This window comes from Sapajus apella, unplaced genomic scaffold, assembly GCF_009761245.1.
Source record: "Sapajus apella isolate SASKATOON/1434 unplaced genomic scaffold, GSC_monkey_1.0 scaffold72, whole genome shotgun sequence".
NCBI classification, from domain to species: Eukaryota; Metazoa; Chordata; class Mammalia; order Primates; family Cebidae; genus Sapajus; species Sapajus apella.
The window spans coordinates 2,016,803-2,035,393 of NW_022437012.1; the positions used below are offsets into that span (position 1 = coordinate 2,016,803).

The 18,591-nt window shown below is 44.7% G+C and overlaps 1 protein-coding gene across 1 annotated transcript in view; it reads left to right on the forward strand.

Annotated features, from left to right (window-relative positions):
- Positions 1–11,828: 11,828 nt before the first annotated feature.
- Positions 11,829–18,591, forward strand: part of SCTR (secretin receptor) — an 82,414-nt gene continuing 75,651 nt past the window's right edge. The window contains exon 1 of the mRNA XM_032250639.1: positions 11,829–12,159. Coding sequence (XP_032106530.1) covers positions 12,088–12,159 — 72 coding nt within the window. The 5' untranslated portion in view covers positions 11,829–12,087. The remainder of the gene's footprint in view (positions 12,160–18,591) is intronic.

Below are 18,591 nucleotides of genomic sequence, written 5' to 3' on the forward strand. Positions count from 1 at the left end.
ATCCTTAAGGAAATCACTGTAGTTACTTGGTTAGGGGATGGGGTGAAGCTATGTATCCAGGCCTGAGCCATGTGCTCAGTCCTGGGCTTGCTCATGGAGAAAGCCCCACCCAAGTCTGAGAGTGGTGGAAAGGAGGTTCTTATACCAGAAGAAGGGGGGAATGAAGGTTGGACAGCAAAACCAAGAGATGTCTCCACTAACTTGAACCTTACAACATGGTTGATACTCAGATGTATTTTACCTGCAAAAATGATGGCTGATATGACTCAAGCTAATGCATTAATCCTCCAAGCTTGGCCTCGTCCCTTTTTATATGCTGTCTTAGAATTTATCACAATTTGCAATGTCATCCACCATACATTCTGCAGTTGCTAGTGTCAGCCATCCCTTAGGTTTGCTAAATATGTGATTATGCAAGTCTCTTAAATCTTGAATACTAGCCTCAGTCATCGTTCTGGGCCTCCTGGGTGGGGTGCTGTCATAGCAGCCTGGCTTTATATGGGTCTGGGGCTGCCAAAGACAATTTCCTCGTGTCTCTATCATCTCAGCATAGCACCTGGGACAGAGCAGGCATTCAGTAACTATTAATCGCTTGAAAGTCAGTTCTTCAATAAGTGTTTATTGCTGTTGGAAAAATGCAAAGAAACATAAGTCGTGATTGGAAAAATAATTAAAAATAAGATCTTTTGCCAGCCTGGTGAATCTGCTCCACAAAATGAGGAAAACAATGAAGCTATTTTATTATCGTTGAAGCGTCAAGCCAGACTGTGATGTGCATCACTGGCAATCCACAAGAGTTTGTCAAGACAGATAGAAATCTCACCCTTTTACATAGCCAGGCAGGTACAATATTTTATAAACATGTAGGTGTCTTTATCAAAGAGAAAAAGAAGATGTTTCAGATTTCCTGATTGTAAGAAGCAGAAAATTACAACGAGGAGCCAAATGCCAAGGCTAACCCCCACAGAGACAGGGAGATGGGGGCCATCTCCTGGGTGTTCACATTTCAATGAGATGGATCTAAGGCCTCCAAGAAAGACATTCCTGGGATGCAAACTGGCAAGAGGCTTGTTTAGGTTTTAAAAAGATTTGCATACATCTCAAAAACACAGAGAAAGGATTCCTTATTCTGTTTTTGTTTTTATTGATACATAATATTTGTACATATTTATGGAGTACGTGTGACATTTTGTAACATGCTTAGACGACGTAACCACCAAGTCGGGGTTTTGGGGTATCCATCACCTCGAGTATTTACCATTTCTGTGTGTTGGGAACATTTCAATTCTTCTTTTCTGGCTATTTTGGAATATACAAGATTTGGGGACTCAGAAAACAACACCCCAAAACGAAGTCCTCAGAAGCAAAATTTTTTCTCTGACCCTCTGTTGCCTGCCTGTCTCTCAGTCCTGTTCTCTCCAAAGGTCAGCCATTGAAACTGGCCCTTTTCCCCAAGGCAGAGCATAGATACCAGAACCCCTTTTCCCCAAAGCCAACCACAAAATCTGAAAACACTACTCTAACTTTTCCTCTGCCTTTCTGTGTAAAAACTGGCCATAAAGAAACCACCTGACCTACTTGTTTGCTTGTAGGTCATAGGACCCCCATTCTGCAGAGGACTCTGCCCCGTACCCAGGAGAAAGGAATGCTGGTCACAGAAGCCAAGAAGAATCCAGGTAGATAGGGCTTGCCGGTCATTTCCGCTCAGTCTGTTAAGGTGAGTTCATACCCTTTTTGTCCAATCATATTTCTACATGGCTGTCCATACTTTGTGGAACCAGAGCATAAAAATGGACAATTTCCCTGGTAGCTTTCATCTTCATTCTAAAGGCTCCTATGTATACACACTAAATAAATTTGTATGCCTTTTCTCCAATTTAATCTGTCTTTTTGTGAGTTGATTTTTCAGTGATGCTTCTGAGGGCAAAGGGGAAATTTTCCCTTGGCCCTGACAGTCTGGCTCTGTGAGCAGAATCATCAAAGCCACTTTGCTCCTTTGGAAGCCATAGTAAAGGGAACCCAGCACCTGATCAGCAGGCATAAGGGTAAGAATTTCTTACCAGCCAGGTTCCCAGCCTCTCTCTCTGTGCAATTAGGTCGAGCAGATGGTAAAAATCATTGTTTCCTCTGCAAAAATTTTATTACAGAGAGAAAAGGATTTGTGTGACTAGTCTTGGTCTGGTTTACTTTTTGGCGCTTTGTGGTATGAATATTCAAATCGTTTGATCCCTTTTCCCCAGAAAGAGTCTTCTTTTTTTGGGAGGCCGAGGTGGGTGGATCACGAGGTCAAGATATCGAGACCATCCTGGTCAACAAGGTGAAACCCCGCCTCTACTAAAAATACAAAAAATTAGCTGGGCATGGTGGCGCGTGCCTGTAATCCCAGCTACTCAGGAGGTTGAGGCAGGAGAATTGCCTGAACCTAGGAGGTGGAGGTTGCAGTGAGCCGAGATCGCGCCATTGCACTCCAGCCTGGGTAACGAGAGCGAAGCTCCGTCTCAAAAAAAAAAAAAAAAAAAAAAGAAAGAGTCTTCTTTTGTTTTTGTCTTTCTGTTTGTCATGAAGGGGGTACTAGATAAAGTCTCCTCTCGTCTTGTTTATGTCCTTGAGAGCCTGACTTGTGATCAAGTGGGAGCACTCTCTCTTGGTCTCTGCCCTTTGGGGGGCATGATTTTTGGGTTCCATCAGGCGGCCAGCCTGAAAATGGCTGAGAGCTGGGGACTTTTTGCTGTGAGTATGTCAAGCTCTTGGGAGAGTTTGTCTTAGTCAGTCCCATCCATAAGTGCCTTTTGTTGTCTCAACTCTTGTGGGGAAAGTCCAGTCCCAGGAGGACTTACAGAGTGTCACAGCTTGATGAGTCTGTGACTGGTGAACCCTCCACAAATTTGTGGGTTACTGAGGCAAACACCATTCTTAACCATCTGTGGCAACGGGAGTTTTTTTGCTATCTCAGCCTATTCCTGGGAGTGAGTTTTCTGGAGGGCAGGAGGATTCCTTCCTCTCTGAAAAGTGTATTGGATTGAGTTGCTATTGGAATAAGTACACCACTGAAGATTAATCAGTGACCAAAAGCTTTTTTAAATTAGACTCTTAAGTTTAAAAAGAAATTTTAGAAATCTTTTAGTCTAAACAATTGATAAGATTAAATCAAGAGAAAGACACATAATAGGGTCATGGCTAGCCTTAAAAATGCTCTTTACTAAACCAGAGAGCAAAAATCGGACCAGAAATGAAATTAAAAATCCTTTGTAACCTCAAACTTCTTGCTTTGGATTCCCTGTGGTATCAACAATAAAGGCCACTCTAGCTTGTGATCTAGTGACTAGAGTTCAGTCACTGATGAACCCTAGTCCCTATATCATAAGCCTACTCACTAGATCACTATATAAGCCTCTGTACTCTCTTGGGGAGTAGGCAATCACTCTGCGGTTCTCTGTATACAGGTTCATGCATTTTGCATGCCTTTTCTCCAATTAATTTGTGCTTTGTGAGTTGATTGTTCAGTGAACTTTCAGAGGGCTGATCAGGTCTTGGATTCACTTAACTGTGGCTTCCAGAAGAGCAGAGCTTTGGTCCTACCGGCTATGCCAACCCTTTCACTGCTGTGGCCTTGGCTTCATTCCCAGCCAGGGAACCAGTCCCTGAAAATTTAGGTTCTTTAACCCAGGAGAAGAAACATTTATAAAATTTGGTTTGTATTTGTGTAATTATTGGCTTTTGGGGTACTCATTTGTTATTGATACTTACCCCTTACTTGGACAACTTTTGATATCCTGTCTTCTGTCTGTAGAGGAACACAGGGATTTGGGGCCTTTGTATGTAGACACTTAGCTGAGACCCTAGAAAACATGGCCAGACAGAAATATGGGTTGTACAAACAAAATTTTCCTTTTTTTGAGCTGTCTTTACAATGGTTCTGGATCTTGTAAGGACTGCTTTGCCCCTCTTTAGATGCCCCTTGTGTGTGCTTCGTTAAGTCATAACCTTTATTAAGGCCCACTGGCTTTGGTAAGTTATTTAGGTAAATTTGGTTAAAAAAAGTTCAAACGATATAAACATCAGCTCTGTGTCCCAGCTAAAATTTGGTAATAAAATATTACAAATGATTTTTAAAAAGAGCTTGATAGTCAAAAGTTTACTAAATTAAAACTGGTATTTAGGCTCTATATGCATACACACATGTTGTGTTAAGGCTTCTGTTCTCTCTCTGTAAAAACTTTTTAGTTGACTGAATTCTTTTCTACTTAAATCCCTGTTAACCATATGCACTGCCCACGTCTGTTTTTTTATTTACTTCTGTCTGTCCCTTCCTTTTGCCACCTTCAATGCCACATGAAGGGACACAAAACAATTTCTAATAGCTTGAGATTTGTCAAGGAGAACAGAAAAGGTAACACAGACTCCTCTTTTTGGAAGAAACCTCTGTTTTATCTCATGAAACTCTATACGTTATAAATGGACAAATTTCTCTCAAATCTAAAGCAGTACTCTCTTTTACATTACACTCCTCTATCTCTTTGCTTTTAAAATACATAAATGTGTGCATGTGTATGTTGTATGTTGTGTCTACACACATGTATATATCTGTCTATACATATGTTTATATATTATCTACACATGATATCAAATTAACTTAAAATGAGTGAGTGCTCATATATTAAATAACTAGCACAAATACTTTTCAGGTTCATGTGACTTAAGTAATCTTTGGTAGATAAATAGAGTTCTCTAATTGTTGGTAAAATAAAATAAAAATATCTTCCCAATTTAATTGGGACATTCTTTGCCTGGGTTTATTGGTCAGATAGGCTTATACTGGAAGTTTGAAGGTCATAAGCTGCTGCTTCTATGATATTTTTGATACTTGCTTAATTTCTCTGTGAGCTTATAAAAGCATGTAAGTGGGGTTTTTGTTAAAGGGATAGTAATTTTATCTAATTAGAAGACTTAAAATTCGGTTTAAATTGAAGGAAAATCGACAGATAAAACCATAGACTATAGTTAGTTCTAACCATTAACCATTATTTTTCTTTTGTTTCCATAGAAATTCCTGTGAGGTTTCATCCACGTAACATGACCACCTTTGCTAGCCAAGCCTCCTCTTCTTTCGTTCCTACAACCTGTCTTGCCACTGTCATCCGATTTACCACTAAAACCTGGTTTTGGCCGTGCTCTGAGTCCCCACTCTTTCTGTAACCTCGAGATGATATATAAGACTCTGTACTCTGTTGGGTAGTAGGCAATCACTCTGTGGTTCTCTGTGTACATGTTAATAAATTTTGCATGGCTTTTCTCCAATTGCTTTGTGCTTTGTGAGTTGATTGTTCAGGGAAATTTCAGAGGGCTAATCAGGTCTTGGATTCGCTTAACTGTGACTTCCAGAAGAGCAGAGCTTTGATCCTACCAGCTATGCCAAACTGGGGACCAAGGGAAATTTCCCCTTTTGGCCTTTGAAGGTAAACTTTTAAGTAAACTTTTGACTATTGAGGTTTTTAAAAAATCCTTTTTAATATTTTATTATCAGATTTTAGTGGGGACAAACAGCTGATATTTATGACTTTTGAACTTTTTTAAAAAAACCAAAGTTACCTTTTAAGTGACTTACCAAAGCCAGTAAGCCATAATGAAGGTTATGACTTAACCAAGGACACACATGGGGAGACAGCTCAAAAAAAAAAAAGCAAAGTTTTGTTAGTACAACCCACATTTCTGTCTGGCCTTATTTTCTAGGGTCTCAGCTGAGTGTCTATGTCCAAAGGTCCCAAGTCCCTGTGTCTCCTTACAGACAGAAGACAGAAGATCAAAAGCAGTACCTGGTAAACCCAGGGGATGGAATAAAATATCTAGCAGAGATATTATAAACCTTTCTGACCAAGAAATCCAGGCAAAATTGTCTACATTAACATTACACACACACACACACACACACACACACACACACACACACACAGAATTTCTATTTTATTTTACCAACAGCATTGAAACTCAATTTACTGAAGATATTAAAGCCATGTGAACTTGAAAAGCATTTTGGCTTATTAACTTATGAATACTCATTTATTTACAAGTCAATTTGATACTCATGTAGACAGTCTATAGACAGACATATGCACATACATGTAAAGATACAGACAGACACAAAAACTTTATAGTATTGATTTTAGAATTTTGGCCCCAAGAGCAGTAAAATTCACTGGTTTAAAAGAACGGTTGGATTCAAACTATGCCTTTGTAAATGGAACAAGTTAAAGGTTATTTGTCCCACATGGTCCAAGCACTTACTAAATTTTAGAGAAAGCAAGACAGCAATTTACATTCCAAACATGCACGTACACACACACACACACACACACACACACACACACACACAGAATTTAAGCTTTTTCAAGGAGTCTAGGTGTGTTAGAAAATGGTTAAAAATGGATGCCAAGGTAATACAAAATTATAGGAATTTACCATAGAATTTTATAAAGAGATCAAGTTTATCTAGATAAGTGGCTTTTATTTCAGTGTCTGTTTTCCAGCTGGACCACTGGGGTCAGGGTGGAGCCCATTAAGGAACAGGGCCAATGAAGCATTTACAGTTTTTAGGATCTAATGATTTAAGTATGCGAAAAGCAGGCACAACTGAAGGCAGACATTTAGACCCTTAAAGGTCAAGGATCTCACTTTTACACTGATTCCCAGGTCTTTCAAAAGAAGGAAGCACCAATGTGACACTTTTGTAGTGCACTTTATTTCTTATCTAAACACAAAGAAATGAATAGCCTCCTATAGTAACAACCGTTTACTGTAAACAACAAACACTCTCCAAGGCCACCTCCAAAATTGCAGCTGTTGCCGGTCATCACACACACCAAGGTCAAGTTATCTCTCACACTACAAGTCAATCTCTGGTATCCTCAAAAGCCAAAGAGATCAGGTAACACAATACAAAAGAGAGTAGAGTTTTAGATGTGAGAACAACCTGTTTACAGCTCTTTAACAGGAAGGCAGGAAGACAGAAGGCCACCAAAAGGGGGCAGTGGTACTTTTCCTCTGTTCCTTAAAGAGTTCGAATCACTAGATGTCACCCCTAGATTCTTTCTGTGGTACTGAAGGCAGCAAAGAGAAAGAAAGAACAGGAAGGAGTAGAGGCAAATAAGAGAACAATCCTTAAGAAGGGAAGTAAACACGAGGACCAAGCACAAAATTTCAGTCCACAGGAAAAAAAATATTTCTAAAAACAAGATCCAAAAAGAAAAAGCAGAAAGGCCGTGTGTGTGTGTGTGTGTGTGTGTGCGCGCGCGCGTGTGTGTGCTTGTGTGCGCGTGTGTGTGTTTAACAGTCTGGCCGTAGAGCTCATTTAAAAAAACTCCTTTCGAACTTCTTATTATTAGATTTTAGCCAGGACAAACGACTGATATTTCTGGCTTTTGAATTTTTTTTTTCCCAAAGACACCCTCCCAAGTGGTAAAGTAATATCCCTGAAAGTCAAAATTCATGCAAACATCAAACCAAAAGAAACTGGTTTCCTGACCAGGAATTGAACATCGGCCACAGCAGTGAGAGCTCCAGAGTCTCACCACTAGACCATGGGGCGGAATGCTTTTGTTTATTTCTTTTCTTTTTTCTTTTGGTAAATCTTGCAGGTGATACAAAGCAGGCAGTTTGAGCAGTTAAAGGATTTTTAATTTGTTTCAGATCTGATCTTTCTTAGCAAATTCCCTGAATATTAGTATTTCAACTTAAGTGTCAAGGATTACTTCTGGTTTAGAAAAAATTTGTTGGACCTGCATTTTTATAAGCTCAACACTTTTATTTTCATTCATTTCCCCCTTTAAAAGATCATTAATATTGTAATTAACTGTTTTATTACCCTAAGCAATTGTCAGTTTGGCAACAAAGTCATGTTCTGGAGACTCATCTTGTTCATTGAGTGGTCTTTTTAATTGAGCACACAGTTCAGAACCAGATGCGGTTCATGGTAACTCTGGAACTGACACAATATGAGTTTCAGGGAGGGGCTCAAAGACCTGAGGATTTTCTTCAGGTGTTGGTGATGGACATCTTTGGCCTCCTGAGTGAAGGCCATTTTTCTCAGAATTTGTTTTAGAAGGCTTTTGGGTGCCACTGGGGGCAAGTCTCCAATTTTAGTTGTCTGGTTCTAAAGCCAGCTTTTTCTGATTGTGTGTGCAAATAAATTAGGTGTTTCAAGAGATTCCCCTTCCACTTTTTCTTTTGGTCATAGTTGCTGATGACCATCCTGGGTTAGGTGGGTCCCTTCTCCTAGACATCCACAAGACAGTGCCCCCTAAGTGTACATAAAACCAGCTGCTGGTTAATTCAAAGCAGTTGGTCATAAATGAAAAATCAAGCCCAAATTTCAAAAATAGGAAAGCAGCTGCAATTTTTAAAGTATTCTATGTAAAACGAGACCGCTGGTGTCTGTCTAACGCCAATCCTTTGGCCCAAACCTCCGCTGTGAGACAAAGGGAGAAAAACTTTGACCCCAGTCCTGAGACAGAGGCAGAAAAAACTGCAGACTTCTTTACCCAAACCTCTTGTCCAAAAATGGACTGAAGCCCTCACTCTTAAAGGAAAGAGAGGGTCTGAAAAACAGTCCCCAAAAAGTCTAACCACCAACCAAATAGTAGGAGAGCATCTGAAACACTCAGTGGGACTTCTGAAGAGGAAATGTTCATGGTGGTACCAAGTGCTGCCTTCAGAGAGAAACACCAGGTGGTCTGGGGGAGTCACGCTGAATCCTGCCAACTTATGCCAGATATGCCAGCCTCAAAGGAAGAAACTGAGGCAAAGTTAATATAAGTAGAAGATTTATTTGGGCTAAGCTTGAGGGTTGCAATCCGGGAGCACAGATTCATGAATTGCTCTGAATGAACAGCAGTTACAAGTGAATTTTTACAGGCAGAAAAGAAAAGAGGGACAGGAAACGGGCTGATACAAAGTTGTTTGTCAGGAATTCTCATTGGTTTACAGGAATAACATTAATTAGTGTTTGGTTATACGTGGTAAGCTATAGTGTATGGGTTATGGTGTCCAGTGTGGCATTGTTAGTTAATTTGTAGCTATTCATGGCAATAGCAAGTGATTTCAAGAGATTAATATATAGGCAGGGGGTGATGGCACACATCTGTAATCCCAGCACTTTGGGAGGCCAAGGTGGGAGGATCACTTGAGGCCAGGAATTCAAGAGCATCCTGGCTAACATGGTGAAACCCCATCTTTACTAAAAATACAAAAATTAGCGGGGTGTGGTGGCACGCACCTGTAATCCCAGCTACTTGGGAGGCTGAGGCAAGAGAATTGCTTGAACCGGGGAGGAGGAGGCTGCAGTGAACTGAGATGGCACCCCTGCACCCCAGCCTGGACAAGGGAGACTTCACCTCCAATGCAATCTCCCCAACAAAAGACAGCTTTGCAAGGCTACTTCTGTTTGGAGGCCATCTCAAATTATGTCAAATAAGTATATTTTGGGGTGAAATATTTGGTTTCCTTCATGACACAGGCCTGGGCTCAGTCCTAGATTCAAATCCTGCCTCCTCCCCTTATTAGCTGCGCTGATGGAGGCAAGGATTTATATTTCCTAAGCCTCCAGTTCCCGTCTCCCATATGGTCTTGGAGGACTGAATATGATGACACTTCTGAGCTTCCTAACAGACTCCCCAGCTCGTGACAGGTGGTAAATACATGGTTACTTTTCCTACCTCTTCCCTTCTACCCCGATTGTAAAATTGTTGTCTCAGGCAGGTTTTAATGACCTTTCAAGGAGCACTTCAATCCCTTTTCTCGACTCTCCTTGAGAGGCAGAGCTTCCCATTTAAGCAAGAATGGCTTGCTACAGGCCAGAAATTTATTGAATTGCCCAGAACTAATGTTGTTTTGCTTTTTCATCAGAGATCATGAGGCTCTGGTATAAAGCATAGATTGCATTTTGGTATTGTATTCTTTTTATTTATCTCAACCCAGAACAGCCCTACACAGTGTTGTTACAGAAAACATTCAAACAACACAGAAGCCTGTAGAGTAAAAGCTGCAAGTCCTTACCCCAGGCACTTTGTGATGGACATTTAGGGTGCTGGGGTTCACGGGGCCCAGGAAATAACATTTTTCTTTCTAGCCTGAATCTTGAACCAATTGAGAAACGAGATCAAGACAGATAGAGCCAAATATCACTTTTATTAGTAATAAAGTCGGTATTGTAAAATGTGGTTTATACTATAGGCAAGTGGGTTTCCTAACTAAACCCCAGAATTAGATAGACCCTGTCACTGGTGGTATTGGATGAGTTCCAGTAGAGCCTCAACCACCAATCACAGCCTGGGCCAGGGAAATCCAGTTACAGACTCTCTGTAGGGGACACGCTGTCAAAGGATGGAGAGAGGAGGGGACTGAACTCATGCCAGTTCCTTATTCCAAAGGCATCGATCATGTAAGCTGGCCTCACCTGTGTATACATGCGTGCATGCATACGAGAGAGAGGAATGGACAGAGAGAGTGAAGGGGTAGAAACAAGTCAGGAATGTTACAGTAATGACTGCTGCCCATGAGGAAGGAGTCGTAAGCATGGTTCTCTTCCCCATATATAATCTCCAGTTTCCTGCCACTGTCATAATGCTTCGGCAAACATCCTCGCACATATTCCATTAGGCCCTTGGGTGAGTATTTTTGCAGAAAGAGTTTCTAGAAGGGAGTTGGTGATTATGTATACTTTAGGTTTGATGTGTACTGAGCATTGATTTTGGACCTAGGAGCTGAACGATTTTTTCTCCCTTTTATTTCTGCCAGGATTTAGCAGCCTCAGGTTACTAATAGTCTCTTCTGATAGGGAAGGCTGCTAAGGACAAGAGCACATTGTTTCTCTAACAGCTGCATGGCCGTCTGAATACAGGCCAGTTACGGAGAGTCAGGTCAGCCATGGAAAGGTAGATCCAGGCTTTCCTGTCTGAGCCTCTGGGTTGCAGTACCTGGGTATGTAATGAATCCTCCTCCACCTTCAATGCCCTCCTCTGTCAAATGGGCGTCACATCACCTAGGGGTCTGGGGGAGAATTAAATGAGCTGATTTACTTAAAGTGCCTAGGAGAAAGATCAAGAAAGGAGGAGAGAAGAGGGAAGGGAGTGAGCACCAGTGCAGACAAATAAAAATTGAGTTTATAAGACCCATCTAGGTCTAGGCCCCGTGGCTCATGCCTGTAATCCCAGTACTTTGCAAGGCTGAGGTGAGAGGATCTCTTGAGCCCAAGAGTTCAAGACCAGCCTGGGCAACATGGTGAGACGCTGCCTCTTTTTTTTTTTTTTTTAAATGAAACAGTAAAAAGGGGGCCTCTAGGGCTGTCCCCAGATGCCTGGGGGTGCCACAGATCCTCTTTGGACATCATCAAAGGAGGAGCTCATGGGAGTGAAACTTTCTGGAATGAGCGCTAATGACTTTAATAATGAAAAAATAAAAATAAAGAGAAAAACGGAAACAAAGTGCAAGGTAGCTGTTGGGCGGGAATAGATGCCATGGGCCTTTACTGTGTCACAACTTTCAGTCTGGGAGTGGAAATTATCAGAGATGTGTTATTAGGGATGAGAAAGCCGAGGCTTACAAAGGTGACCTAAGTTGCCCATCGGCCCCCAGCGAGCTTGTGCCTTCGGTCCGTGGACTCCAGAGGCAGTGCTCTTTCCCGACCTGGGGTCGGATGGGATTGACGCGTGTAAGGCTAAGCCAGCGTGCCCTCTCCTGGTCTCCTCCAGCCCTGGGCAGAGCCTGCGGGAGCCGACTCTGGGCCCCCGCGCCCTCCCTCTGCCTCCTCCCCTGCCGGCCTCCGCGCCGGCCCCCAGCCAGTCCCCGCCGGGTGGAGGAGGCGCGCCGGCAGCGCGGCGTCCTAATCAATGGGCCGGGCGGCTTAGCGCGAGCGGCCACCTCGTCGGAGGAGGAGCAGTCTTCCGGCCCGCCGCAGGTCGGGTGGCTCAGCCATGGTTCCTCGGGGCCCCTTGGCCGGCTGGAGCCCGGGACCCTGCGCTGGGCGCTGAGCTCCCGAGTCCGCGGAGCGCACTGGCCGGCGGCCGTCGGGGCGCCCGCGAGGACCGTGAGGGCACCATGCGTCCCCACCTGTCTCCGCCGCTGCAGCAGCTGCTGCTGCCGGTGCTGCTCGCTTGCGCCGCGCACTCGGTGAGTACTGCGCCCTTCTGCGGGCTGGGGGGCCCGAGGGAGCGGCGGTGTCGCCACTTCTCTGGCCTCGGACAGGATGCGTGTGGAGGGGGACTAGCAGATCTTCCGCTGAAGAATGGGGACTCTTCCCTCCCAGTCCTTCCAACATAAATCTCTCCCAGCCCTTCTCCGGAGGGCCCCCTTTCCAAAGAAAAACCTCGTGCGCGCCAGGGTAAAGCGGCTTTAAGATGAATGCCCCTGCTCCCCACCCACCCCTTCCTCTGGCCTGGCTTCTGACATTGTCCTGGACGGAAATTCTGGAGCCGCCCCCTGGCAATGCCTATTGTGTCCTGGACGCTTTGCCTCCAATCTTTCGTTGAAACCTCATAATCACCTTTCTAGGCTGATATTATCACCCGCGTTATAGACAAGGAAAGGAAAGGAGAGGGGGAAGAATTCTTGCTCCAAATCAGAAAAAGAGGATTGGAATCCGCATCAGTATCAGTCTGCCCTCAAACCTTGACATTTTCACACTCACGGGCTGCAGATAGGAAAACCTGAGGGAGCTCTGGCAGGAGCTTCCGGGTCTGCGACGGGACCGCCTGCCACTCTCCTCACACCCTCGTGTGGGATGTCGCTGCCTAATGTCTGCATGTCTGTTGGCTCCTGGGAGCTGCTACTCCCCAGGTTCTGGCAAGCGGCTGGAGGATGGAAAAAAAAATGCGGCAAGATGGACGGTTTGTTTTTCTTTCCCACAGAAATTCCTGGGAGTCCCGGCCCCTCTGAGCTCTGGGATCTGTGATCAAGAGAGTGGCACCACCCAGACCAGCAGAAAGGAAGGAATGGGAGGGAGTGGGGGTTAGAGGTGGGGGCCAGATTCCAGAATCATCCCTTGCCACTTGCATTCCAAACTGGTCCCCAAGGCCTCTGTTCCAAGAAGCTTCCCAGGGAAAGTGCCTGGGGACCCAAATGACTCTCCGATCTCTGTCCTGGGCAAGTCTCCTGGTGTCCAACCTCCTTGTCATGCCGTAGTCCCCTCAGGTTTGATTATAAGGAAAACCAGTACTCCTGGAGCTGAGTAGAGTGTTGACACTCAGGAGATGCTCATTTTTCTGGCCACCCAAGACTTCCAGCAGCAGTAGTTGGGATGAGTGCAGTTTGGAGCTTGCTTGGAGCTCCCTTGCTGCCTTGAAGCCTCCTCTTTTCAGTGGCAGTGCTGGCCTTGGAAGATGCTAGAGCAACAGCATGCACTCATAAGTTTTGACTCTCAATTTGGAGAAACACCAGCTGGGATACTGGGGACAATGCAGAGCCAGGTATAGCCTGGAGGTGTGTTATTCCGTAGTTATAACTCCTTCCTTGGGACCCTCCCAGCCTCCTTAAGTATCTGCAGTGATTCCGAGACTGTCATAATTGGTACCTTGAGTGCAGGGCTGAGGTTCAGTCTACATTTTTATCTCAGGGAAATGCTTGGATTATCACAGGAATAAGTGGAAGGGAAAAATGGAGGCTTCACTTTCTTTAAGTCTTCAGTGTGCCTTGGAGGGATGCTTCGTTATGCTCTGGTCCCAATCCCTCATTTTACAAATGAGCACACTGAGACCTTCAGAGAGAAGGGAGCTGCCTGAGATCAGCAAGTCGGTAGCAGAGCTGAGACCAGCAGCTCTATGAGCCCCACACACCCCACTTAACTCCTGAGGGTTAGCACCCAGATCTCTTGATTTCCAACCATCCAGGGCTCTATCTGTTATGCCCCTTGTATTTTCAAAAGTGCATTACTGCCTTACATAATCACAGGATGGTTTCCTGTGCATAAGTTGTGGTCCTTGGGTTATTTTATGGGCTTCTCTAGACCTGAGGTTATATCTCACAATTCTTGGTGGAGAACTTCTATAATAAATAGAAGTGGAACTGATCTACTTTGGTTGGAGTCTTTCCCAGCCTCTGGAACCTTGCTTTCCTTCTGTTTGTTTGACTCTGGGTGGCCAGACATTTGATTTTGAAACCTAAGTGTGTTCAAATAATTTTTTATTCATTTGAAGCTCCCCCTCGAGGGAGATTATAGGCATCTTCCAAATGGAGGGGGGTCACTGAGTCCAAATTGCCTATTACTGTTCTCCCCCTACTCCATAAAGGGAGGTGTCAGAAGTGGCCCTTGTAAGTGGAACCCAAAAAGTGTTGATGGCTGAAGGGGCAGTTTTCTGAGGCCCCCATAAGAAATACTGAGCACACCCCACTCTGTGGCCCCACCCCAATGCATCTCATTAGAACTTTTACCTGGAACATTACTGTAATTATTAACTAACACGTCTGTCCCCTAAACCCCAATACACACACTTTGAACTTGAGCATAGAGCCTCATCTTGTTCATTTTTTATCCCTAGAGTCTGTCACAGTGTAAGAGGTATCTCAATGAGTGTGTGTTGGATGAATGCATGGATGACTGAATGAAATGATGATGATACAGCAACAAGTAATAAAGAATCACATCTTGAAAGGACTTCTTACCTGCTGAATTGTACAGAAATGTGTCAGGCCATGGAAAAAGAGTCACTCAAGACAGGGCTTTTTAATCCATGGCATCTGGCAAACTGCCAGTTTGTTAACCTTAGTGAGTTAAGGGAGGTGTATAGGACTGATTTTTCCTTCAAGCAGAGTTTCTTAATACTATTGATATTTGGAGCCAGATAATTCTCATTATGAGTGCTGTCGTATGCATTGTACAATGCCTAGCAGCATCATGGACCTCCACCCACTGGAAGCCCACGATCTCTCTAAAGCTGTGACAACAGAAACTGTATCTCTAGACATTGCCAAATTTTTCTGGGGGTAGGGAGGGCAAAATTGCCCCTGCTTGAGAACTGCTGCCTTAAAGGCTGTCATGTTTCATGATAGATGCACAGATAGGGCTAACAACAGGTATTTATTTCACATTGGGTGCGGGGCAGTGGGGTTGGTGATAGGACATCTGAGTCAGAGGATGGAAACAGTGTGCCTGATGAAAACCAGTCTCCAAACTGGAAAAAAGACTTCTGCGGAGAACGGGTTCCTTGATCTATTCCACCCCCGCTTCCCATCTCACGGCTCCTATCTCCATCTCTCCTCAGTTGATGGCTAAGAAATATAAACATTCCAAGTACGGGCTCTGGTACGTGGAAGCCTTTGGTACATGGTGGTTGCTGCCCTGTCCCATCATGCATCTGAATCCAGAGGCTGACAAGCCCTGTGGCTGCACAGTGAGCAGAACCTTAGAAAGGCTTGCAAGCATTGCCTGTGGAGCTGGTAATTTTTGACTTATGGAGACAGGGTCTTGCTCTGTTGCCAAGGCTGGAGTGCAGTGGTGCAATTATGGCTAACTAAAGCTTTAAACTTCCTGGCTCAAGCAATCTTCCCACCTCAGCCTCCCAAGTAGCTGGAACTACAGACACCTGCTACCATCCCAACTAATTTTTTTTTTTATTTTTTGAGCGACATGGTCTCACCATGTCTCCCCGGTTGGTCTTGAACTCCCGGGCTCAAGTGATCCTCCTACTTTAGACTTCGAAATGTTGAGATTATAGGTGTGAGCCACCATGCCCAGCCTGGGAGCTGATTATTGATGACTTTTCGGAGGAGGGTCACTGGGGACTTTTCTGTGTACTTGGAAAAACACTTTCTAATTTTCTGAAGATGTGTTTGTGTGGATTTCTTTTTAAATTTGTATTATCCCTGAAGATAATAAGTGAATAATTATGATGAAGATGATGATGAAGGCTCCTTTAATTGACTCTTGTTTTCCACCAGACACTCTGCTGAGTCGCTCCAAACACTAGCTCTCACATCAATAGTTATTAGCTCCATGGTGCAGATGAGGAAACTGAGGCTGAGACGTGAGGCCATTTGCTTAAGACCACCCAGCTGGACATGGTGATGTGAGACCTTAAACCTGGAGCCTCTTAACCAGCACATGCATCTACTCCAAAAGAGAGGCCTGCTCCGGGTTTCCGGTGCCCAATGGGCTGTCATAAAATTCTCTTCCAAACTTCAAAATAGCATTAATTTTCATTTAAACTAATCAATTTGTGAAACATAAAAAAAATACTGAGTTACACACAGCGTTTATTGAGGGGCCCAGAAATGAGCATGAGGTCACAAAATCCAACAGGAGGAGATACCATTTCCCAAACTGGTTAGGGGAGTCCACCTGCCTTGGCATCACCCTTTGGAGTTCCCGCAGAACTCCCCACCCTCACCCTGTCCTCATGATCCTCACCCAGGTTGGGAGGGCCCCAGATTTCCTCCCATGCCAAAGGAGGGCATAGCTTCTCTTCCTGGCACCCTCTTGTTAAAGCCTAGATTTAATATCCAGGATTAGAGCTCCACCACCAGAATGGCCCCTTGCAGTGAGCCCCAGCTTGGTCACTGCTTCCCTGCTCTTTAGCAAGCTGTGGGTTCTCACCACTGACCTTCACCCGGGCTTCGGGACAACGTGCAGCCCAAGGTAAAAGCCACAGCACTCAGATGCTATCTACTTGCTTACATGACAAACAGAAGGCTGCTCAGCATTCCTGTGGACTCCTGGGGCCCATCCAGCCTCTGCATTGTGTGTCTGTTCCAAGGATGGCATTCGGGGAGGGCCATCCCTGGTTCATCACGTCCCACAGACCCAGCCCATTGTGCTGCAGGCTCCTGAGATTCCCAGAGTCCTCTCCAGATTCTGCCATGTCCCACCCCACTTCCTCACTGGAGGCTCTCAGGCATGCTCCTGACAGCCATGTGTTTTTCAAATTTCTTACCTCCCGCCTCCCTCTCATTTTCGACAGATGGGCTCGCCTTCCATTTCCTAAGAGTTGAGTCTATCTGGATTAATTTCTAACCAACATCTTGCCCTTATAGATGTGTCTAAACTGTACCCTCTGTTCCCTTCCTTCCCATCTATCTTAGTCAGCTGTGTGATCATAACAAAATACCGTAGACGTGGGGGCTTAAACAAAAGAAATTGATCTCATGGTTCTGGAGGGTGGAAGTGTGAGATGAAGATCCCGCAGGCTTTGGTCTGCGGTGATGGGCCCTCTTCCTGGCATGCACACGGCCACCTTGTCCTCATGTGGCATTTCTAATGAATGTGTTGTTGCAGGGGAGGGAGTGCCCTTTCTTGTATTTCTTCTTGTAAGGACACTAATCCTATAGGATCAGGGCCCTATTACTACAACGCCATTTAACCTTAATTACCTCCTTCTGGGCCCTACCTCCACATACAGCCACCCTGGGGGTTGGGCTTCACCATACGAATTTAGTGGGGACACATTCAGTCCATAACAGCATCCAAGTGGTAGAGAGATGTCCCCCAGACCATGGCCAGTCCCTATTCCTACCCTACTGACTTCCTTCCCAAGACGACACAATGACAACCATCTCACCCAACCTTCACCCTCTTTGTCTCCGCTGACTGTTTCCATCAGCTGGTTAACTTTCCCAAGTCAATCCAGCCCAGGCTCTCTGGACCCTTCTAGCCACCGACCCCCTCTGCCTCCTGGTGGCCAGCATCCTGGATCAAGTGTGCACTTTCATTGCCTCCACTTCCACTCACTCTCACACTGTAACCTGGCTCCCATGCTCCACCCACAGAAACCAGCCTCACCCGTGGCCTTCAATTTGGCACACTCACTGGACTCTTTTTATAATCTTTTTTTAAAAATAAAAATTGCAGACTAAGCATGGTGGCTCACGCCTGTAATCCCAGCACTTTGGGAGGCCAAGACAGGGGAATGGCTTGAGCCTGGGAGTTCAAGACCAGCCTGGGCAACACAGGAGACCTTGTCTCTACAAAAAATTTAAAAAATTAGCTGAGTGTGGTGGTGTGTGCCTGTAGTCCTAGCTACTCAGAAGGTTGGGGGGGGGGGCAGCACTTGAGCTCAGGAAGTAGAGGCTGCAGTGAGCCATGATTGTGCCAGTGAACTCCAGCCTGGGTGAAAAAGTGAGACCCCCCACCATCTCAAAAATAAATAAATAAAAATTAAGAACATATTTAAAGGGCGTAACATGATATTTTGAAACACATAGTGAAATGATTACTATAGTCAAGCAAATTAACATGTTTCCTCACAGTTACTGTGTGTGTGTGTGTGTGTGTGTGTGTGTGCGCGCGTGTTTGTGTGTGTGTGTGTGTGTGTGGTAAGAGCACATGAAATCTCTTTTGGCAAAATTCCAGTGTACAATACAGTATTATTATTATCCTTGTTATTATTCTTGAGACAGAATTTCACTCTTTTTGCCCAGACTGGAGTGCAATGGCATGATCTTGGCTCACTGCAACCTCTGCTTCCCTAATCTTATGGGATTCTCTTGCCTCAGCCTCCCAAGTAGCTGGGATTACAGGCATGCACCACCATGCCCGGCTGATTGTGTATTTTTAGTAGAGACGGGTTTCACCCTATTGGTCAGGCTGGTCTTACAGGCGTGAGCCACGGCGCC